The 18965-nt window shown below is 53.7% G+C and overlaps 2 protein-coding genes across 7 annotated transcripts in view; one reads left to right on the forward strand and one right to left on the reverse strand.

Moving 5' to 3' along the window:
- Positions 1–2421, forward strand: part of WDPCP (WD repeat containing planar cell polarity effector) — a 39978-nt gene extending 37557 nt beyond the window's left edge. For all 3 annotated transcript variants that reach the window (XM_032948426.2, XM_032948427.2, XM_032948428.2), the window contains exon 21: positions 82–2421. In XM_032948426.2, the coding sequence (XP_032804317.1) occupies positions 82–132 (51 nt within the window). In that variant the 3' untranslated portion in view covers positions 133–2421. The remainder of the gene's footprint in view (positions 1–81) is intronic.
- Positions 2422–10525: 8104 nt separating this feature from the next.
- Positions 10526–18965, reverse strand: part of LOC103091753 (homeobox protein otx5-A) — a 54743-nt gene continuing 46303 nt past the window's right edge. For 3 of the 4 annotated variants that reach the window (XM_032948423.2, XM_032948425.2, XM_032948419.2), the window contains one exon: positions 16193–17553. In XM_032948423.2, coding sequence (XP_032804314.1) covers positions 16669–17553 — 885 coding nt within the window. In that variant the 3' untranslated portion in view covers positions 16193–16668. Of the gene's footprint in view, positions 17554–18965 lie in introns of all 4 variants that reach the window. The other variant, XM_032948422.2, reaches the window with a different exon arrangement.

Below are 18965 nucleotides of genomic sequence, written 5' to 3' on the forward strand. Positions count from 1 at the left end.
GCGACATTGATTTCCCTGGGGAGGGACCGGCGTGGCCAGGGATTAACACGCCGCCTTCTGTGTCTCCACGCCGCGCAACAGGGAGGCCACGCCATGGGGACCCTGCAGGTGGTGCACCTGGGCCTCGTCTGAGCCACGTCTGGGCCCCTCCGGACCGAGACCCGAGTCGGACGCGGAACAAAACCCGGAGCAGGCCCGGAACAATATCCGAACGAGACCTACGCACAGACACCAGGCTGGACCAATGCTGGACCCAGTCATGAAACATTTTGTTTGGCTTTGGACTCGAACCCCGAGGTGGTCTTGTTTTCCAGAACTCGGAATGTCTGCAAGCGCTCGTCTACACAGCGTCATGACACGTGCACCACAACACTGCAGCACCGCGCCACGTGGAGGCTGTGTCTTGTCCGGCATCATCGGCCTTTTACTGCAATGTGTACGTAAATATTCTCAGAGCGTGCGGGTACCCCACACATAAGCACACAGCCTCCTCTGTAGTGACATCTGTGCACGAAGAGTGGATACATTCCATGTGTGAGAAACGATTTACATTTGCCTCTAAATACATGGGATGGCGTTTCATGGCTTCAGCCCGGCTGAGGAAAGCAGACACGAGCGGGCCTAGGGTTTAGCAAATAAATGTGAAAATATAACGGGCGGAGTTGTGCGTGGCATTACAATGACACAAAGCGCGCAAGCTTCCAGCATCGGTCCACCTCTAACGGGCTCGCTGGGTCCGGAGAGACTGCAGGATTAGCGGTGGGCATTCGTCTTGCAGACAGATAGAGTAAGCTCATGGAGAGGAGCAGAGAGGTAAGAGCAAGGATGAGAAAGGAGGAGCAGAGATGAGCAAGGAGAAGCAAGCTGGAACATAAATAAATGGCGAGGAGCAAACGGGCAGGAATGGGCTGATGAGCAGAAGTGAAAATAGATGAGCATGGATGATCTGGGGAGGACCGGGAATGAGCGGGGAACCAGGGAGGAGCAAAGAGGAGCAGGAGGGAGCAGAGAGGCAGAAGGGAAGAAGGAAAGACAAGGAGTGATCTCATTCCGGGGGAACCAGAAGGTAAGAAACGAGGAGCAGGGAAGAGAGAGAGCCCTGTTGTGCAATATTTGAGAAATCAAAGTATTTTTTTTACTCCATTTTTGTAAGCGACCTTTCGTATTATTTTATACGTGCACGTGTACATTTCAAGCTGTGTGAGCTGTCATTGCAACGTTGTACTGTACTGTAATTGTCAGGGATTCTAGTTCTCATTGCGTCCTCATTCGGCCCGTGACGCGTGGGCTCGCGTGCGCTCCCGAGCACGCGCGGGATTGCGTCTCGCTGTCCATTATGCACGGATGAATCACAAAACCAGGCCTCTCCGTGGCTCACGCAAAGTCCTTATTTACACATGCAGTCTTTACCACGTGCACTAGCCCAGTGGCTCATGCACTGCGCACAGAATACTCGTCTACGAGTCCATTTAAAACCGCCCTCCGGTTTGTACGGTTTGCGCAACTTACAGCCTACTTCATTGACTCGCTGTTATCCAAAAAAAGTGAGCATCGCATCTGTTCAACCGATGTGGAAGTACAGCCAACGAGCGCGGGACTCGGGGCCGCCTGGCCACGGCGCCTGGCGATTGCGTGTGCCGTGCGCGTCGCCTCGTGCGTGCAGCGAGAGGGGCTTAACGAACGACGCGTGTCAACCACCCGGAGCAGAATGAAGCCGGTCCGGACAGAATATCCGAAACGCCGCCTTCACCCTGGCTGACCCAAACGCACTTGTCGCTCTATGTATGAATTTATGTGGCGTGTGTACCCATGCGTAAACTCTTGTGTCCGTGTGTGTGGCTTTGTGGTAAATACAGTTTTTTGTCAACAAGTGCAATCCAATTCATTTTTTTTTCTTCTCAACTGGAGCACCGTCGATGTGACTTCCATTTGTGTCCAAGAGAGAGCCCAGTGCGACAGTCTCCTTCCCGGCCCGCTGCGTGTGGCGCAGTTTGGCGTAAGCCTGAGCAGACATTGCAGTTGCGCCCTCTCCGCAACCGGCGCTCACGAACAACTCCGGTGACCTGTGCACGCTCGTCATTGAATTCTGGCCAAACGCCGCACCATAAGTAAATCGGATTTCAATATGACCTGGGCATGCACCTATGTTGACTCGGCCTAAAAGGGGGGTAGCTAGCAGAGCGTGAGAAAGCGAATGGCCACATCGACATTGCGCTGGCGTCACCACCCCACCGAGGGCCGTTTCCAGATTTAATAGGCGCTCGCTAACAACCCTGGCGACGGCGGTCTGTCAGGCTCAGCTGGTGCTCTTTGTACGTGTGTTGCTGTGTGGGTGTGTTGAGATGTTCTTGCGTCGAGAATGTACATTGGGCTTGCTGTTGAAGATATACACAAACATCATAAAGGTCGCGTTGTGACTTACGAGTGGCTGTTGGCGTGTCGTTCCGTTCGTGCAGAACCAACCTCCCTCCCCGTGTTCATTACCTAAACTCGCTGTGAGTTAGCCAGGTGGGAGCTCATTGCAAGGCATTGTTTTGTTGGCATGGGCTCTCTGGGAAACCGCGTTGTGATTATTAATGGAAAGTGTTGGTACCGTTCCACGGAGCGAAGGATGGAGCGTGCCAGAGAGAACGCCCATTGAGGAGATGGAGCGATAAGATTAGTTCATGTGCAGGAATCGAGTGAGTGTTGCATCACGTGACCGAGACGGATGACGACGGTTTAGGGAGGCCTGCGGCCAGCAGTGGATCGACCATGGCTGATGATCACCGTCAACTGCTGGACATATTCCGTGTTACCTCTTCACGATCCGCCCACTCGTCTTCTGATTCTTCTGGTTTCAGGGTCACGATTCGAATTGAACGTCGATTATTTTTGATAACATTGTGAATGCAGCATGTCTAGTGAATACATGCATGAGTAAGTTGGGTTAAGCAATTAAAGTATACGAATGTTCTTGCAAAATTCGATCCACGTATCATGAGTTTAACAATCGTGATGGCTGAATTGTATCGTTGCACCCATACTTGGGAGGACATTTTTCAAACATGTCATGCATGGATCATCATCGAAAAGTTAATACACGCTGCAGTATTAATCAGGGCGGCCGCTCGAATCGAACCGTGGACCTCTGCAACAATCGGCGAGCCCGCCAGCGACGGACCACGTCACTGCCACAGTACGGCGAGTCTCCCACCCAGCAGCGGCTTGACGCAAGGGGCTGCTCAGTGGACAATGTTCGTCCCATCAACGATCCCGGGGCCCTCTGCCCGCGGGCAGTGTGGGATGGTGCAACTCCACCACTGGCTCGGCGAGGGTCCCCGCCAATGGTGATGGGCGCCACCCGTTGCTCAAGAGAGGCGTGCGCGGTGGAGGCGCGGCCCGGGGCTGGCGTGGTGCCGGATGGCGCGACTCCCTTGCGGGATTGGCACCTCGGCTCCTCGTGTCACGACCACGTTTCTGAGCCCCCCCCCCCCCTTTCTTGGCACGACTCCTTTAGCCATCAGCCAGCCGCGAGCCACCACAAGTGCCAGCCTGCCCCTCCAGGGGATGTGGGCAAGAGGCTGGTGGCGTGCCAGGGGGGTATAAACGTGCTCATTAAATGGAACGAAATATATTTTTATATGGATGCCTGCGCGCGTGCGTGTGGCTGTGGGGGAGTGAAGGGGAGGGGAAACAAGTGTGGTGTCACTTTAAAAAAGAGAACCGGATTGATTCCAGCTGAGCGTGTTCTACGCAGAGCGTTGCAGTGCAATGGGCAATCGTCGTCGTCGTCTTCCCACCTCGGCTTTCGACCAGACACCTTTAAAGCATTACACCCCAACATACTATTCAATTAGTTGCGAGTGAAATTCAACACAAGGCGTCCGTGTAATAATACAGTGAGGGAAAAAAGTAGTTGATCCCCTGCTGATTTTGTACGATTGCCCACTGACAAAGAAATGATCAGTCTATAATTTTAATGGTAGGTTTATTTGAACAGTGAGAGACAGAATAACAACAACAAAATCCAGAAAAACGCAATGTTATAAATTGATTTGCATTTCAATGAGGGAAATAAGGGAGTGCTCCTAATCTCAGCTTGTTACCTGTATAAAAGACACCTGTCCACAGAAGCAATCAATCAATCAGATTCCAAACTCTCCACCATGGCCAAGACCAAAGAGCTCTCCAAGGATGTCAGGGACAAGATTGTAGACCTACACAAGGCTGGAATGGGCTACAAGAGCATTGCCAAGCAGCTTGGTGAGAAGGTGACAACAGTTGGTGCGATTATTCGCAAATGGAAAAAAAACACAAAAGAACTGTCAATCTTTTATGAGACCTCCTTTGCCAGAAACAAGATATAGGAATAGGTTTTACCCTTTTAACTGGCACAAAAACTGACACCTTTATTCAAGGCATCATGTTTGCAATAACCACAACACAAGCAGTCAAAATGCAAACAAAAAGACAACTCTGATAATAATATGCACTGTCCTTGAATTTGATTGGTCCACACCCGAGACAGCTTTTCTTAGAGCCTAGTCTTCTGGTCCAACACCAATGGAGACTAGGCTCTAAGAAAAGCTGTCTCGGGTGTGGACCAATCAAATTCAAGGACAGTGCATATTATTATCAGAGTTGTCTTTTTTGTTTGCATTTTGACTGCTTGTGTTGTGGTTATTGCAAACATGATGCCTTGAATAAAGGTGTCAGTTTTTGTGCCAGTTAAAAGGGTAAAACCTATTCCTATAACTGTCAATCTCCCTCGGCCTGGGGCTTCATGCAAGATCTGTTGTGGTCAGATGAGACCAACTCAACTCGCCGTGTTTGGAGGAGGAATGCTGCCTATGACCCCAAGAACACCATCCCCACCGTCAAACATGGAGGTGGAAACATGCTTTGGGGGTGTTTTTCTGCTAAGGGGACAGGACAACTTCACCGCATCAAAGGGACGATGGACGAGGCAATGTACCGTCAAATCTTGGGTGAGAACCTCCTTCCCTCAGCCAGGGCATTGAAAATAGGTCGTGGATGGGTATTCCAGCATGACAATGACCCAAAACACACGGCCAAGGCAACAAAGGAGTGGCTCAAGAAAAAGCACATTAAGGTCCTTGAGTGGCCTAGCCAGTCTCCAGACCTTAATCCCATAGAAAAGCTGTGGAGGGAGCTGAAGGTTCGAGTTGCCAAACGTCAGCCTCGAAACCTTAATGACTTGGGGAAGATCTGCAAAGAGGAGTGGGACAAAATCCCTTCTGAGATGTGTGCAAACCTGGTGGCCAACTACAAGAAACGTCTGACCTCTGTGATTGCCAACAAGGGTTTTGCCACCAAGTACTAAGTCATGTTTTGCAGAGGGTACAAATACTTATTTCTCTCATTAAAATGGAAATCAATTTATAACATTTTTGACATGCGTTTTTCTGGATTTTGTTGTTGTTATTCTGTCTCTCACTGTTCAAATAAACCAACCATTAAAATTATAGACTGATCATTTCTTTGTCAGTGGGCAAACGTACAAAATCAGCAGGGGATCAAATACTTTTTCCCCTCACTGTATAATGTTGTGTAGCTGAGCTCTCTCTCTGTTCCTTTGTTCACGGCCCAGTGTCAGTCCACTGCTGGATGGCGGCCTCTTAGTTTGACCATACTTCACCACGCCGGTAACTTCCACACGAGTTCGATTCCCGCTCACTGCCAACACCAGTGACGATTATCTGAACCCGAGTTCCATAGTGCGCTGTGTATTAAAAGTGAGTTCTAGTGCGCTGTGTATTAACAGTGAGTTCCATAGTGCGGTGTGTATTAAAAGTGAGTTCTAGTGCGGTGTGTATTAAAAGTGAGTTCCATAGTGCGGTGTGTATTAACAGTGAGTTCCATAGTGCGGTGTGTTTTAAAAGTGAGTTCCAGTGCGGTGTGTATTAAAAGTGAGTTCTAGTGCGCTGTGTATTAACAGTGAGTTCCATAGTGCAGTGTGTATTAAAAGTGAGTTCTAGTGCGGTGTGTATTAAAAGTGAGTTCCATAGTGCGGTGTGTTTTAAAAGTGAGTTCCATAGTGCGGTGTGTTTTAAAAGTGAGTTCTAGTGAGGTGTGTATTAAAAGTGAGTTCCATAGTGCGGTGTGTATTAAAAGTGAGTTCCATAGTGCGGTGTGTATTAAAAGTGAGTTCTAGTGAGGTGTGTATTAAAAGTGAGTTCCATAGTGCGGTGTGTATTAAAAGTGAGTTCCATAGTGCGGTGTGTATTAAAAGTGAGTTCCATAGTGCGGTGTGTATTAAAAGTGAGTTCCATAGTGCGGTGTGTATTAAAAGTGAGTTCTAGTGAGGTGTGTATTAAAAGTGAGTTACATAGTGCGGTGTGTATTAAAAGTGAGTTCCATAGTGCGGTGTGTATTAAAAGTGAGTTCTAGTGCGGTGTGTATTAAAAGTGAGTTCCATAGTGCGGTGTGTATTAAAAGTGAGTTCTAGTGCAGTGTGTATTAAAAGTGAGTTCCATAGTGCGGTGTCTATTAAAAGTGAGTTCTAGTGCGGTGTGTATTAAAAGTGAGTTCCATAGTGCGGTGTGTATTAAAAGTGAGTTCCATAGTGCGGTGTGTATTAAAAGTGAGTTCCATAGTGCGGTGTGTATTAAAAGTGAGTTCCATAGTGCGGTGTGTATTAAAAGTGAGTTCCATAGTGCGGTGTGTTTTAAAAGTGAGTTCCATAGTGCGGTGTATTAAAAGTCAGCGCCGGGGGAGACAAAACCAGCCGGCCGTGGTGATTCGCCACACCACCCTCGCCTCGACGTGTGCTGTGCCGGCCTTCACAGGGCGCTCGCTCACGGCACTTGCCCCCAGAGAGTCTCTGCTCAGGGCTAAACGGGGGATCGTTGCCTGCCCGCTTTTGCGCTCCTGCCAGGGGGCACGGCGCCTGGGTCCAGCACCGCCAGCACCGCGGCGTCGTCTCGGCGGTGTTCGTTGCTTCCAGCGAAGGGGGTCGTCTTCTCTTGTCTTCTGGATCGCGCCGGGCTCTCCAAAGTCGCCGCGTGTTTATCCCAGAACCTCTTTTGTAGCCACACACTGGGAACTGAACAGTTTCATTCACCAGACAAATCCCCGCGCGAGCCACGTAGCTCTGGTTCAGACGGCGACCTGGGGCCACACGCGAAGTCTCATCGCACCGGGCTTGGATAGATCGTCGTCGCCGCCGTCGTGGGAATGTATCGTGGCAGATAGCTCATCCTAAAACGCGTGGTGTTTGTGAAGGGGGTAAAAAAAGACAACGGAGGAACCCGGAGAACAATCCACTCGACCACCACGGGGGAGAGACACGGAAGAGAGACAACAAAGCGTAGTCGAGGTCCGGGGGATCGAACCCAGACCCTCCTGCGTACCAGACAAGGGAGATCACCGTTCATCTCCTGGCCACCGAGACGCCCCGCACCAGACGCGCACTCACGGGTCAGGCCTCCATGCCTCACTCGATACGTTTCAAGCCACGGCTTGGAGTGTGGCTTATGGACGTAAGGCGCCAACCACGTAGGGTACACGATACGGCCGCGCGTAATCACCCCGTGTTATTTGTACCCCGTATTCCTATATGGATACGGCGCGTTCCAAAACAATCCCGTTGGGGAACTGCGTTGTGGTCTCGCGTAGAATCAGCACAGCCGAGCGTTCGGAAGGACAAGAGTGGGCCCAGGAACGGAGACACCCCCAGACAGAGGCTCCGTTCAAAACCCCTGGACGGGCATTGTACAACAACGCCGGCCCTTAACGCAAACACACACGCAGCAGAATTACCTTTGGCACAACGGCTCCAAACGAATGTTCAAGACAAACGAATGTTACCCGTGGCTTTGGTGAATTAATGTTTCCATTGACTCGAACGCGTCGGGAAGAGGACATCGATCCGCGGAGTCGGAGCGATGTCGTGAGCTCGTGTGCAAGTGCTGGGGTGGAACATTCACGTCGCGAGAGACGGCGGCGGAGACTTGGGAAGTCATCCAGCAGTGGATTGACCAGGACGGTGACTAACACGGTGGAGACTGGCCGGCGTCGCGATGGGAATTAAAAGTTCGACACGGAGGCCGATTCTCTCTCGTGCGCGTGGTGGTGGTGGTCGTGGTGGTGGTTACTCGGTGTTGGTTACTCAGTGGTGGTGGTGTTGGTTACTCAGTTTTGGTGTTGGTTACTCGGTGGTGGTGTTAGTTACTTAGTGGTGGTTACTCGATCGTGGTGGTGGTGGTGTTGGTTACTCAGTGGTGGTGTTGGTGGTTACTCGATCGTGGTGGTGGTGTTGGTTACTCAGTGGTGGTGTTGGTTACTCAGTGGTGGTGGTGGTTACTTGGTGGTGGTTACTTGGTGGTTACCCGGCAAGGCCGTTTGAGAGCGCGCGGGGCACACAGAACTTTCACTTTCACGAGTCGCAAGCGCTCCCCTGATGATGGGCCACACGTGCACATTACAGCACGCGTGTCGCTTGGTGAGCAACGTGTGCTGCGACTGCGTCTGATGATGATGATGGAGATATTTCACTCGCTTTGAGACGCGCCAATGTAAGTCCGTCTCATGGTCACGATAATGATGCCGATAGATGAATGATGATCGTTAAACGATTGTGTCGATAGCGATGGTAATTGTGATTTTGATCGGACGATGATGAATTAATGATATTAGTGACGGTGGTGATAACTGAATGATGGCTGTTTGAAGGTGTTTGGTGGTTGGCGGAGTGGAGAGGGAGTCTCTGTCTCTCTCGTGAGACCGCGTGTCTCCGCTCTCTCTGCCAGTCTCCCCATCTCCGCAATTATGGGCGAGATCGCCCAGAATTCCGGAGAGTAATCCTTTAATGGCCACGCAGTTCCAGTCCACGCCTCCGTCTCCTTCTGCTCGTCGCGTGCCCTCTGTCCACCACCGGGGTAGCGCCCACATCTTCACCACGACCCACGGCTCATACGTGAATGATGATAATCATCATCAAGCATGTTCTATCCACCGCTGGATGAAGACCTCCATAAACTAAGCCACAGTTAATCTCCCACGAGCACTGCGATGCAAACGAGAAGACTCGCACCGGCGTGGCGCATCAGCCGATCTCACGGCCCCGTCTCTCTCGGGGTCGTTCCGTCTCTCTCTCGGGGTCGTTCCGTCTCTCTCGCGGTCGTTCCGTCTCTCTCTCGGGGTCGTTCCGTCATTGGTCTCGACTCCCCTGAGCCACCCCCTCCCGCCCAGTCGGGGCGCGTCCTGCCCACGCCCCACTTTACCCATCGACTCACTGCGATGCCTCCAACTTGCGGTGTGTTCTCGTGCACGCGTCCCACTTCCTGTAATTGTGATGATTGTGCTCTAGGCATCATCGGACGATAACTCGGTTTAGTTCCCCATTTTGCTTAATTGACACACACATCCTCTTTGATAGTTTTACCGTTTAGTGTCAACCAATCAACGCACCCACGCAAAAGATAACGATCCCCTGTATAGCCTCAACAGACTGTAGGGGCAAGTGCTGTTAGCGAGCATCTATTAAGGCCGGCACGGCACACGAGGGGTGAGTGGCCAGCACCACGCCCGGTCGCCTGGTACACATCGCACCAGGTGCTCATTTGAGGCTCAGTCGACCTAGGGGAGGCCCAGGTCACTGGCGTTGCCCGCGAGCGGGAATCGAACTCGGGTGGCCAGGTTCGTGGTCGCGTGGATTTTTCACCAGGTCCTCTGGTTTTTCGCTCCACATTTAACAACACAAACACACGCGTTCAGAGTATTTGGCCGCGATACATTTCCACGTGATGAACCACTTGGTTGAGCTATCGTTTGTGGCCAGGTCGCTTCTGAAAAATATCAGTGGGCCTCACCTGGTAAAATAGAAAGTTTAGCTTTAGTTGATCCGTGGTAGTCTCGTTGCTTGATCTACGGGTTCTTCCGATTGATTCTCCCCCTTCTCCTCCACGTCTCTAACACAACATGCGCTTGCATGATTTACCTGCTACTCTAAATTCCCACTTGGCGGTGATGATTTTTAAGCGACTTCGATGAAGCCTCTGAAAAACAGCGACAGTACGAGTTCGTCGGGTTTTACCTGGGGAATGAAAATCGGCGATCTTAACGTTGTGTGGAGGCAAGCAGACACACGCAGACACAAGCAGACACACGCAGACACAAGCAGACACACGCAGACACACGCAGACACAAGCAGACACACGCAGATACACGCAGACACAAGCAGACACACGCAGACACACGCAGACACAAGCAGACACACGCAGACACAAGCAGACACACGCAGACACAAGCAGACACACGCAGACACAAGCAGACACACGCAGACACACGCAGACACAAGCAGACACACGCAGACACAAGCAGACACACGCAGACACAAGCAGACACACGCAGACACAAGCAGACACGCAGACACACGCAGACACGCAGACACAAGCAGACACACGCAGACACAAACAGACACACGCAGACACAAGCAGACACACGCAGACACAAGCAGACACACGCAGACACAAGCAGACACACGCAGACAGAGACGCGTACACACGGAGACATCACACCGTTCCTTAATCACGTTCTCATTTTTTTTGTTTGACTTCTAAGACATTGAAAGCTCACGGACAGGGCGGATCGCACAGAGTGCCTCTCTCTCTGTCCCCGTGTTACGCAGTGTTCGAGTCGAGAGCCGACGCGGGGAAGAGTCGCTCGCAAACACCGTCCAGAGGGGCGGTGGGGGGGGGCTTGATCCCCGAGAATCCTCAGCGCGTTCCATGGTGGTGGGGGGGGGGTGCGGAGTAACGAGACCCCCACGCACGCTGGGCGCGCGTCGGTGCCTCGTGGTTTGCGCGGACGTCGTCCTCACCCCGTGACGGACCGCCGGGAACGCGCGGCCGCGAGGGACTTTCCCTCTTCGCGGTTCACTCTGAGAAGTCTTCGTTTCACGTAAAGCTGCCAGGGCGACCCGCTCATCGTTCGTCGATGCCACCGCGCGTGTGTGTGTGGGGAGCGGTGGTGGAGTGGTGAGCGCACCGCGTTGCGACGTGGGAGATCCGAGTTCGATTTTCGCTCGCGGCCAACACCGGGGCACAAAGTCGGAAATTTGATCCTGGGTCTCCTCTCGGTCGACTCGGCATTAAATGGAGTACCGCAGGTGCTTGACACGTGTTCCTCGCTTTACCGCACGCACGTGCACACCGCACGCATGTGTGTGTAATCGTGTGCAGACAGTCCCGCGTACCGGTTCATTTGTAATTATTCCGCGGAGTAAATTGAAGCGTGTAAACGAATCGTCGATTGGCGCACCGTTCAAATCGATTTCCACGCCACGATATCGAGAGAATTCGGCTATTCGATTACGCGTTAATGCAACTTACATTGCACATTTGCATTCAGGGTTACGGCGAGAAGTAGATTACAAACGAGATGGAGCAATGCAGGCGAGATGGAGCAATGCAAATGAAACAAACAGAGTCGTATGCTGTGATGGGGTGATGGGTGCATCTTGAAAAACTCAACACAGGCCGATGGAGTGGAGCGACGGGCATCTTCGACTCCGGGTCACAACCCCGTTGAGACACGGAATGTCGAAACCGGTCCAGAGTTTTGTTTGTACCGAGTCACTGCTGATGAGCGTATTCACTTCCACAAGGCCGTGGGGCCGAATACTTTCATCTTGCACGTGGACAGGTACACCTGTACAGTGCACGGTGCACTGTACACCTGCACAGTGCACTATACACCTGTACAGTGTAATATACACCTGTACAGTCTACTGTACACCTGTAGTGTACTGTACAGTGTGCTGTGCAGTGTCCTGTGCACCTGTGCAGTGTACTGTACAGTGTATTGCACGCCTGTACAGTGTATTGCGCGCCTGTACAGTGAACTGTGCACCTGTACAGTGTACAGTACACCTGTGCAAGTGTACTGTACATGTGTATGCTGCAAGTGATAGTCACGTGAGGGCCTACGGATGATGACGCACGAGCGACGCCGCTCTGTCCCGCACGCGTTTGGGCTTCGTTTATCGGTAGGGGGAAAAAGTGGAAAGCGGTTCGAAGTTTCGATTTGAAGCTGTCGTGACTGCAGGGATTCATCTTCGTGGTTCTTTCCATTCTACGTGACTTTACCGAAAGAAGCAAGAAGGTGTTGGAAGTTACTCACAAAGCGTCCCATTGTGACGTAACTGCGCACGTGTTCAATCCACGAATTCGGTCTCAGTGACGCCATCACAGCGCCACGTGGGCAGCCGTAACTTTAAACACGCAGTCGGCCTTTCGCGACCAACATTATCCATAAGAGAGGATTTTGGGTGAGATTGCGTGAATATAATAAGTGTGTCGGGTGGTGGCGGGTTTAACGACGCATTTATATTGTGTCGTCAAGCGTAACAATTACAATCCGCGATCGAACCCGAACACCTCGATTATGGATCGTAACTTTAAAGTGTTTTTTTTTCATTATCAGCGAAGCATAAAACTGGCGTCGTCGAGACAGAATCATCATATTTAATTATACTGGAGGAATCCGATGAGCTATAAAGCTCTTTGTCCGCAGATGTCCAGTAGAAGCGAGGCTGCAAGAGCGGCCCCGGGATCCCGATAGCGCTGAGCACAAGAACACAGCACGGCTTGTTTACCCATCAGGAGGAAAGGATTTAAAAATCCCACGTTACTAATCGCCGCTAAGTAAACCTGGTCGTTATCAATTAACCTCGTGGATTGTAATCAATAATTAACATGCTATTGTTGGGATCCCCGAATCGGCAACTTTGCATCTTGGCGAGAGCATTGTTCCCATAGCGGTGAGATTAAAATATAACAATTACAGTCGTAGTCCAAGTGTACAGAGGCAGCTCCACTCGCACTGCACCGAATCAACGCATTACCCCCCCCCCCACACACACAGGTAGCGGAGCGAGCGTGGAGCAGGCGGGGGGTGCCTTGCCCCCCCCCCCGTCACCAAAGCTGAGAGTTTGGGCCCCGTGACACTCACCAAGAGAGATGTTTTCAACAAGTGTAAAAGAAAGCACTTAAAAAACGCGGTTGAAATTTAAATGTGTTGATGTAAATGTTCAAACATTTACCTTCCACGTTTTATTTAAAATTTTATTAGAGCGGCGGTAACGTTTGGCCTCTGAATATTTGCGCATCGCGTGTTTGTGTCTCTGTTGTTGTCGCCGTGTAACCGGGGAGGCGAGCGGAGCCGGTCGCGGCTGCTTTTTGCGACGGCAAAGCGCCCCCACAGCGGTAAATGTCCGAGACCGTGAGCGTGACGATGCGAGTTTAACACGGAGGGCTTTCTCGACCAATATTATCCAGAGGTTTTGTTTGGGGTTAGATCGCGTAAAAATGTGTCGTTAAGCCCCGCCACCACCCGACACAGCCAATTCGTAAGGCTTGTCACGTAAACGTGACAATTCGTTGCTAGTTCAGCACGCCGGTAGTGGCGTTGGAGGGTAAACCCACGGCAATTACAATTCCAGCGCCGTGACGTTTCGCCGGTAATGACGTGACCAGGGCCAGCGGAGCCGCGATGTGGAATCGCCTCTCGGTGCGAGCGTGCGAGACGAATCATATTGGGGTGGTGGGGGGGGCCCACCTGACCGATTGCCGCCCCCCCCTGCGCAGACTTTGTCGTTGTTACTCCACCACCGACGCTGACGACGCTGACGCCGACGAGGATTTTCCTAGCGAGAGCTCCCTCCACCCTCGTGACTCGCGCGCCCAAGACGTCGCGGGCGGCTTCCACGGCGCGGCTCTCGCGCGTCGGGAACGATTCTAGAGTCCCCTCCTGCGTGGTGGCGTTCCCCGTGCCTCTCGGGTCCACCGCTCTCATCGCGAGCGGTGCTGTCCGTTTGGCACGCGATGATAACATGGGACGCGTGTACATTTTTCAAACAAAAAATCACAAATCGTGGATTTTATTAGACGCGCGAGCCGGTTAATTTGTTTTTGTTTGTTACGGAGTATTCGTGACGCGCCGAGAACACGCGGCAGTCGATTCGCGTGGACCGGTGAGGATTGCGGTCCGCACCTGGTGACTCCCTCGAAGATTATTGACGGGGGAGGGGTGGGGGGGGATACATTTGATCGATCGAGGTGGTGGGGTGGAAAAGTAGGCCAACATACCCTGGCGAGGGGCTCTGTAGCGCTCGCTCTGGTGGTGCGCGCGAGCTATTACAGGGCTGCGCCTCTACACGTTTTTTTTTTACACTCCACGGACAGACCGGCTCCCGTCATAGCAATGTGGAATGTCCGGTGACGAACATTTAGCGCGGCATCCGATGCGATGGATCGCACTTTGGCCTGTGACAAACGGCTTCATGCGGAACTCATGCGGAATGTTAGAACGGACTTTAAAAGCGAACGCAAACATTAATTACGTTAAAAAACCAATCCGTCTAATAACAGGCACGACGAGCACGTGTCGATCGTGGTGGTGGACTTCACTGCCCGTGCCTCCGACGGAGCGGTGGGATTATAATTTGGCGCGCGCGTCACCTTTCCATCGACATTTCTTGGCGTTTGCACAAAAGAGTATTCATAATAATAATGATGCTAATACTGTTGGATACCAGACTCGTGAAGTTTTTGTATCCATCGCGCGCGTGTGTAGTGTGTGTGTGTGGACTGCACGGCGATCCATTTAGAGTTACCCCATTGATTTCGAATGCACCCATCCCTCCATCTTCTCGACAGTGAGTAATCGTGAAACAGCGACGTCTCGGCGTCTTCGCAAAGGAGGAGAGCCATGGGGAGATCGACACGACGGCGTTGCGGAGGTTGGTGGGAGACTCGTTAGCAAGAGGATCTTCAATCAAACGTAGACTTCTCTATTAAGTGGGCCGCGGTCATTTGAGTGGGGTGTCTATAAATGGATCGCCCTGTTTTTCTGCTGAGCACCTTCCCATAAAAAAGTTAAGCGACCAGCAACGAACAGCACTAACACGAGTAGTAGTCGAAATAGATACGAGGGTGTGTGAGTGAAGATACAACACTTACGTGAGCGTAGGGGGACAATAATATGAACAAAAATTAATTGACGCCGCACGATTTCAAACGAAAAGAGAGACGGACGAAATGTCGTTGCCCTGAGAATTGAGCGCAGGAACATCGGCCGGTAGGGGGCACGGCGCCGCGACTTCAAACATCGATTATCCCCACCCCCTCACCCCCGCGTTCGACATCGGGCTCGCGGAAACGGACATTACAGAGCTACTTCTTACATCGTTTTAAAATGCCACGTGATGCACAATATAGGGGGAGAGGAGGAGCGGTTGTGGGAGGCGGCAACGCTTCTCCAGATGCCCAGGCCGTGCAGCAGCAGGAGCGCGTTCCTGTTTGTGACCGGACAGCAGACACGATCGCCTGGACTTCCCCCCGGGAGATGGAATTTATCCGCGTGAAGCGCGGAGCCAAACGTGGCGCGGGGTCTTAGTCTCTGCTGCAGCTCTCCCCCCCCCCACTCGTACAGATTGTTGTTTTTTTACACGTCCCATCGGCCTCGCGGTCCCCTTTAGAAGGGCGCAACATCAGCAGCGTCGACTCGGCGCAAGAAATGCTCCGGCAGCGGTTTCGCGACACGGTGTCTCATCGGCAGTCGCGCTCGCTTGAAATCAACGCTGGCGAACTGGCAGACGGTTTATAGGGAGGGGACCCTCTCTTAAAGATGCGGGTCCCTCGTTTGACGTACAACTCTACAACACAACACACAGTAATCACCGGCGACGCTCTATTGATATCCTACACCAGCGTTGACGCAGAGCAAGCCCGAATCTGCTGACGAGGCACGGCGAGTCGAAAGCGGCGCAGAGTTTGCTTGCGCCGAATCAACGCTGCTCAAATGATGCAGAACCGTGAGGATTAGCCGGGTGTGGAGATTTTGCCGTTTGCCAGCAACGGGGAAACGATTCGCGTCTGGCGCGCGCGACTCCACGCGCTGAGCGAGCGATCGTGGACGCAACGCTGAGAGAGTTTTTAAATCGACGAGTTCGTCTCATCGGAGCTGCCTGCCGACTCGGCTGACCGAAGTCAGTTTGAAGCCTCCGGTTCATGAAACGTCTGTGAACAAAAAAGAAGAGCTTCACAGCTCATCGGATTCCTCCATTCTAAATAAAGATTCTGATTCTGCGAAGAATACAACAACGACGACGACTTTAAATTGACTTCCAGACGCCACCGTGTGCAGTGACGTCACAAAGGGCCCCCCACCCCCTGCTTCCCCCCCCCCCCCCGGCAAGATGTCTAACTCTGATTGTGCTTCATCTCTCTTTCTCTAGAACGAAGGAAGATTCCAATTCGTGTCGGGCAGCCGCTGCTGCCACTGCTGCGCATAGCTTCGAGATAAGAGCCGGGCCGTTTCGACCGCCACGGCGCGCCTGGCGGTTCACGTGGCGATTGGCGATGAAGAACGAAGCCGTCGACGTCTTGACGACGCCAAATGCTTCTTCATCCACGTCCGAATCTCTACGAAGACACGCGGAGGTCCCGATCCAATCACCGCCAGCACCGGGGGATCATCGGCGCAGCGAGGCGACTCGGCACATTCGATCGTCGTCGTCTTTGTCGTCGTTGTCCGGGAATTAAATTCACGCGCACGGCTTCATCACGCGAGCTCCGCGTGCGGAGTCGAGTCGCACTCTTCTAGTCTGTACGGCGGCGGCGGCGGCGTCAGCCGTGGCGACCGCAGGGCGCTGCGCGCGGCTCACAACGGCTGAAACTTCCACGCGGCGCCCGGCTGCTCCTTGTAGTCCTGCAGGCACTCGGCCGCGCTGAAGTTGAGCTTCCAGGAGGCGCTCTGCTCCTTGTAGTCCAGGTAGTCGCCCCCCGCGAAGCCGTAGCACTGCGGGGGCAGCGGCGCGGCGTGGGGGGACACCTGGCCCAGGGCCCCGACCCCCAACCCCGACGACGCGGCCGCCGAGAGGGGGCTCAGCCCGGCGCTGTGGCTGGGCAGGGTCATGGCCGGCAGGTAGGGCCCGCCGCCTCCCCCGCCGCCTCCCCCGCCCCCGCACTCCACGCCGTAGTAGGAGGCCGCCGTGTAGCCCTGCGGGGGGCCGTACCCCCCGCTCTGCACGAAAGGCCCCATGGCGCCGTAGGAAACGCGCTGCTGCTGCTGCACGGTGCAGGGGGAGCCTCCCTGCACGGAGGAGGAGTGGTGGTGGCCCCCGCCGTTCACCCCCAGGGACCCCCCGGCCCCGCCCGCTCCCCCGGCGCCGCTCAGACCCAGGGCCCCCAGGCCGAGGGGGTCGAGTCCCGGGGACACGGGCGCGGGGCTCCATATGGACGCGGGGGTCCCCGCCGACGGCACGCCACCCCCCATCACCCCCGCGCCGTTCGTGCCGCCGTGGTTGTGGCTGTGGTTGTGGCCGCCGTTGTTGCTGCCGCTGCCGCTGCTCGTGGTGGTGGTGCCGCTGGTGCTGGTGCCCGTGCCGCCGGCCGCGGGGGAGAAGCGGCTGGGCCCCCCCCCATCTGGGGTGCCGTCTTGGGGGGCGCTCTTCTTCTTGGGGGGCCGCGGCTTCGCGGGCCCCCCGCCCGACGCGGCCTGCTGCTGCTGCTGCCTGCACTTAGCGCGCCGGTTCTTGAACCACACCTGGAAGAGAGGGGGGAAGAGGGTTCAGCGACGCCCACTCGTCTTCGTCTCGCGCACAGGCTGCACGCGCCTGATGATGGCTAAACACGGCAGACAGAGCCGATTAAAATAAAGATTTATATCACGCGTGGGTGTGTGCGCGCAACATCAGGTGCGTGTCGCCTGTCACGGCTTCGTTCGTGCTGGAACGGAGAAGCCGAATAAACGAGGAATGTGGTTTGGGAAACCCGAAATTATGAATCTCGTTTTAGGCCCAGTCGATCTAGGCGGGGTTCAAACACTTCACGTATAGTCACGTGACAGCATGAGGCCTGGGATGGGAAAGCGAAGGAGGGAGCTGTGAAAATCACGACATGGAACGTCGGGCAAACGTCGATGCAATGGTTCCAACCACGTGCCAACGTTGGCCTAACATTTTGTCGACACTGCCCGACACGGGTTCAGGAGCTCGCGAACGACGCACACACAGCACGGACACACAGCACGCACACAGCACACACCACACAGCACAGCGCACACACACAGCACAGCACACACACACCACACCGCACACACAGCACACACACACAGCACATACAGCACGCACAGCACACACACCAAACACACCACACAACACGCACACACAGCACACACACAGCACGGACACACAGCACACACATCACACAACACGCACACACAGCACGCACACACAGCACACACACCACACAACACGCGCACACAGCACGCACACACCACACAACACGCACACACAGCACGCACACACAGCACGCACACACCACACAGCACGCACACACAGCACGCACACACAGTACGTGCTCTGCAAGGCACTCCCTGCACGTGGGCGTCGAGGAGGATCCTAAGGCTGGGCTGGCCAGCAGACGGCAGCACAACAAGTGCACCAATCGCCATCCGTTTTTATCTGTACAGCCGGGGCATAGTGCTGTCGCGCACGCGCGTGTACGCACACGTGGGTTTTCAGGTTTCCTCCCGCTTGTACAATAAACAAACTCGTCATTAATTGGCTGAAAACTTCTTACAATGCGAACCCAATGTGGCAACAGCCCCGGCTCAGCGTGGCCCTCCTGGATGAAGACGTGAATTTTTGCAACCCAGTGAGGTCACGGTGACAGCAACAATCGCAGTGTTTACCCACGGCAGTTCTCTCGCTGTGAATGTATTTGATAATTTTTGTACTTTGTGTCACGATCCACCCTCCATTGCGATATCCGGTGGTAAGTCACGAGCCTGGGCATCCGTTGTGAACTCTCGCTTCGTGCTAGAGAACGGCCCGCGGAAGCGGCCATCGCAGAGCCACCACCGAGACACCTTCTTCCAGTGACCTCTAAGGCCACACAGGAAGGCGGGGCGTCCCATTCGCCCCCCTGGCAGGCACGACCCACACAGAGTAAACT

This window comes from Petromyzon marinus, chromosome 6 (genome assembly GCF_048934315.1).
Source record: "Petromyzon marinus isolate PM22_M1 ecotype Great Lakes invasive population chromosome 6, UKy_Petmar_22M1.pri1.0, whole genome shotgun sequence".
Lineage (NCBI taxonomy): Eukaryota > Metazoa > Chordata > Hyperoartia > Petromyzontiformes > Petromyzontidae > Petromyzon > Petromyzon marinus.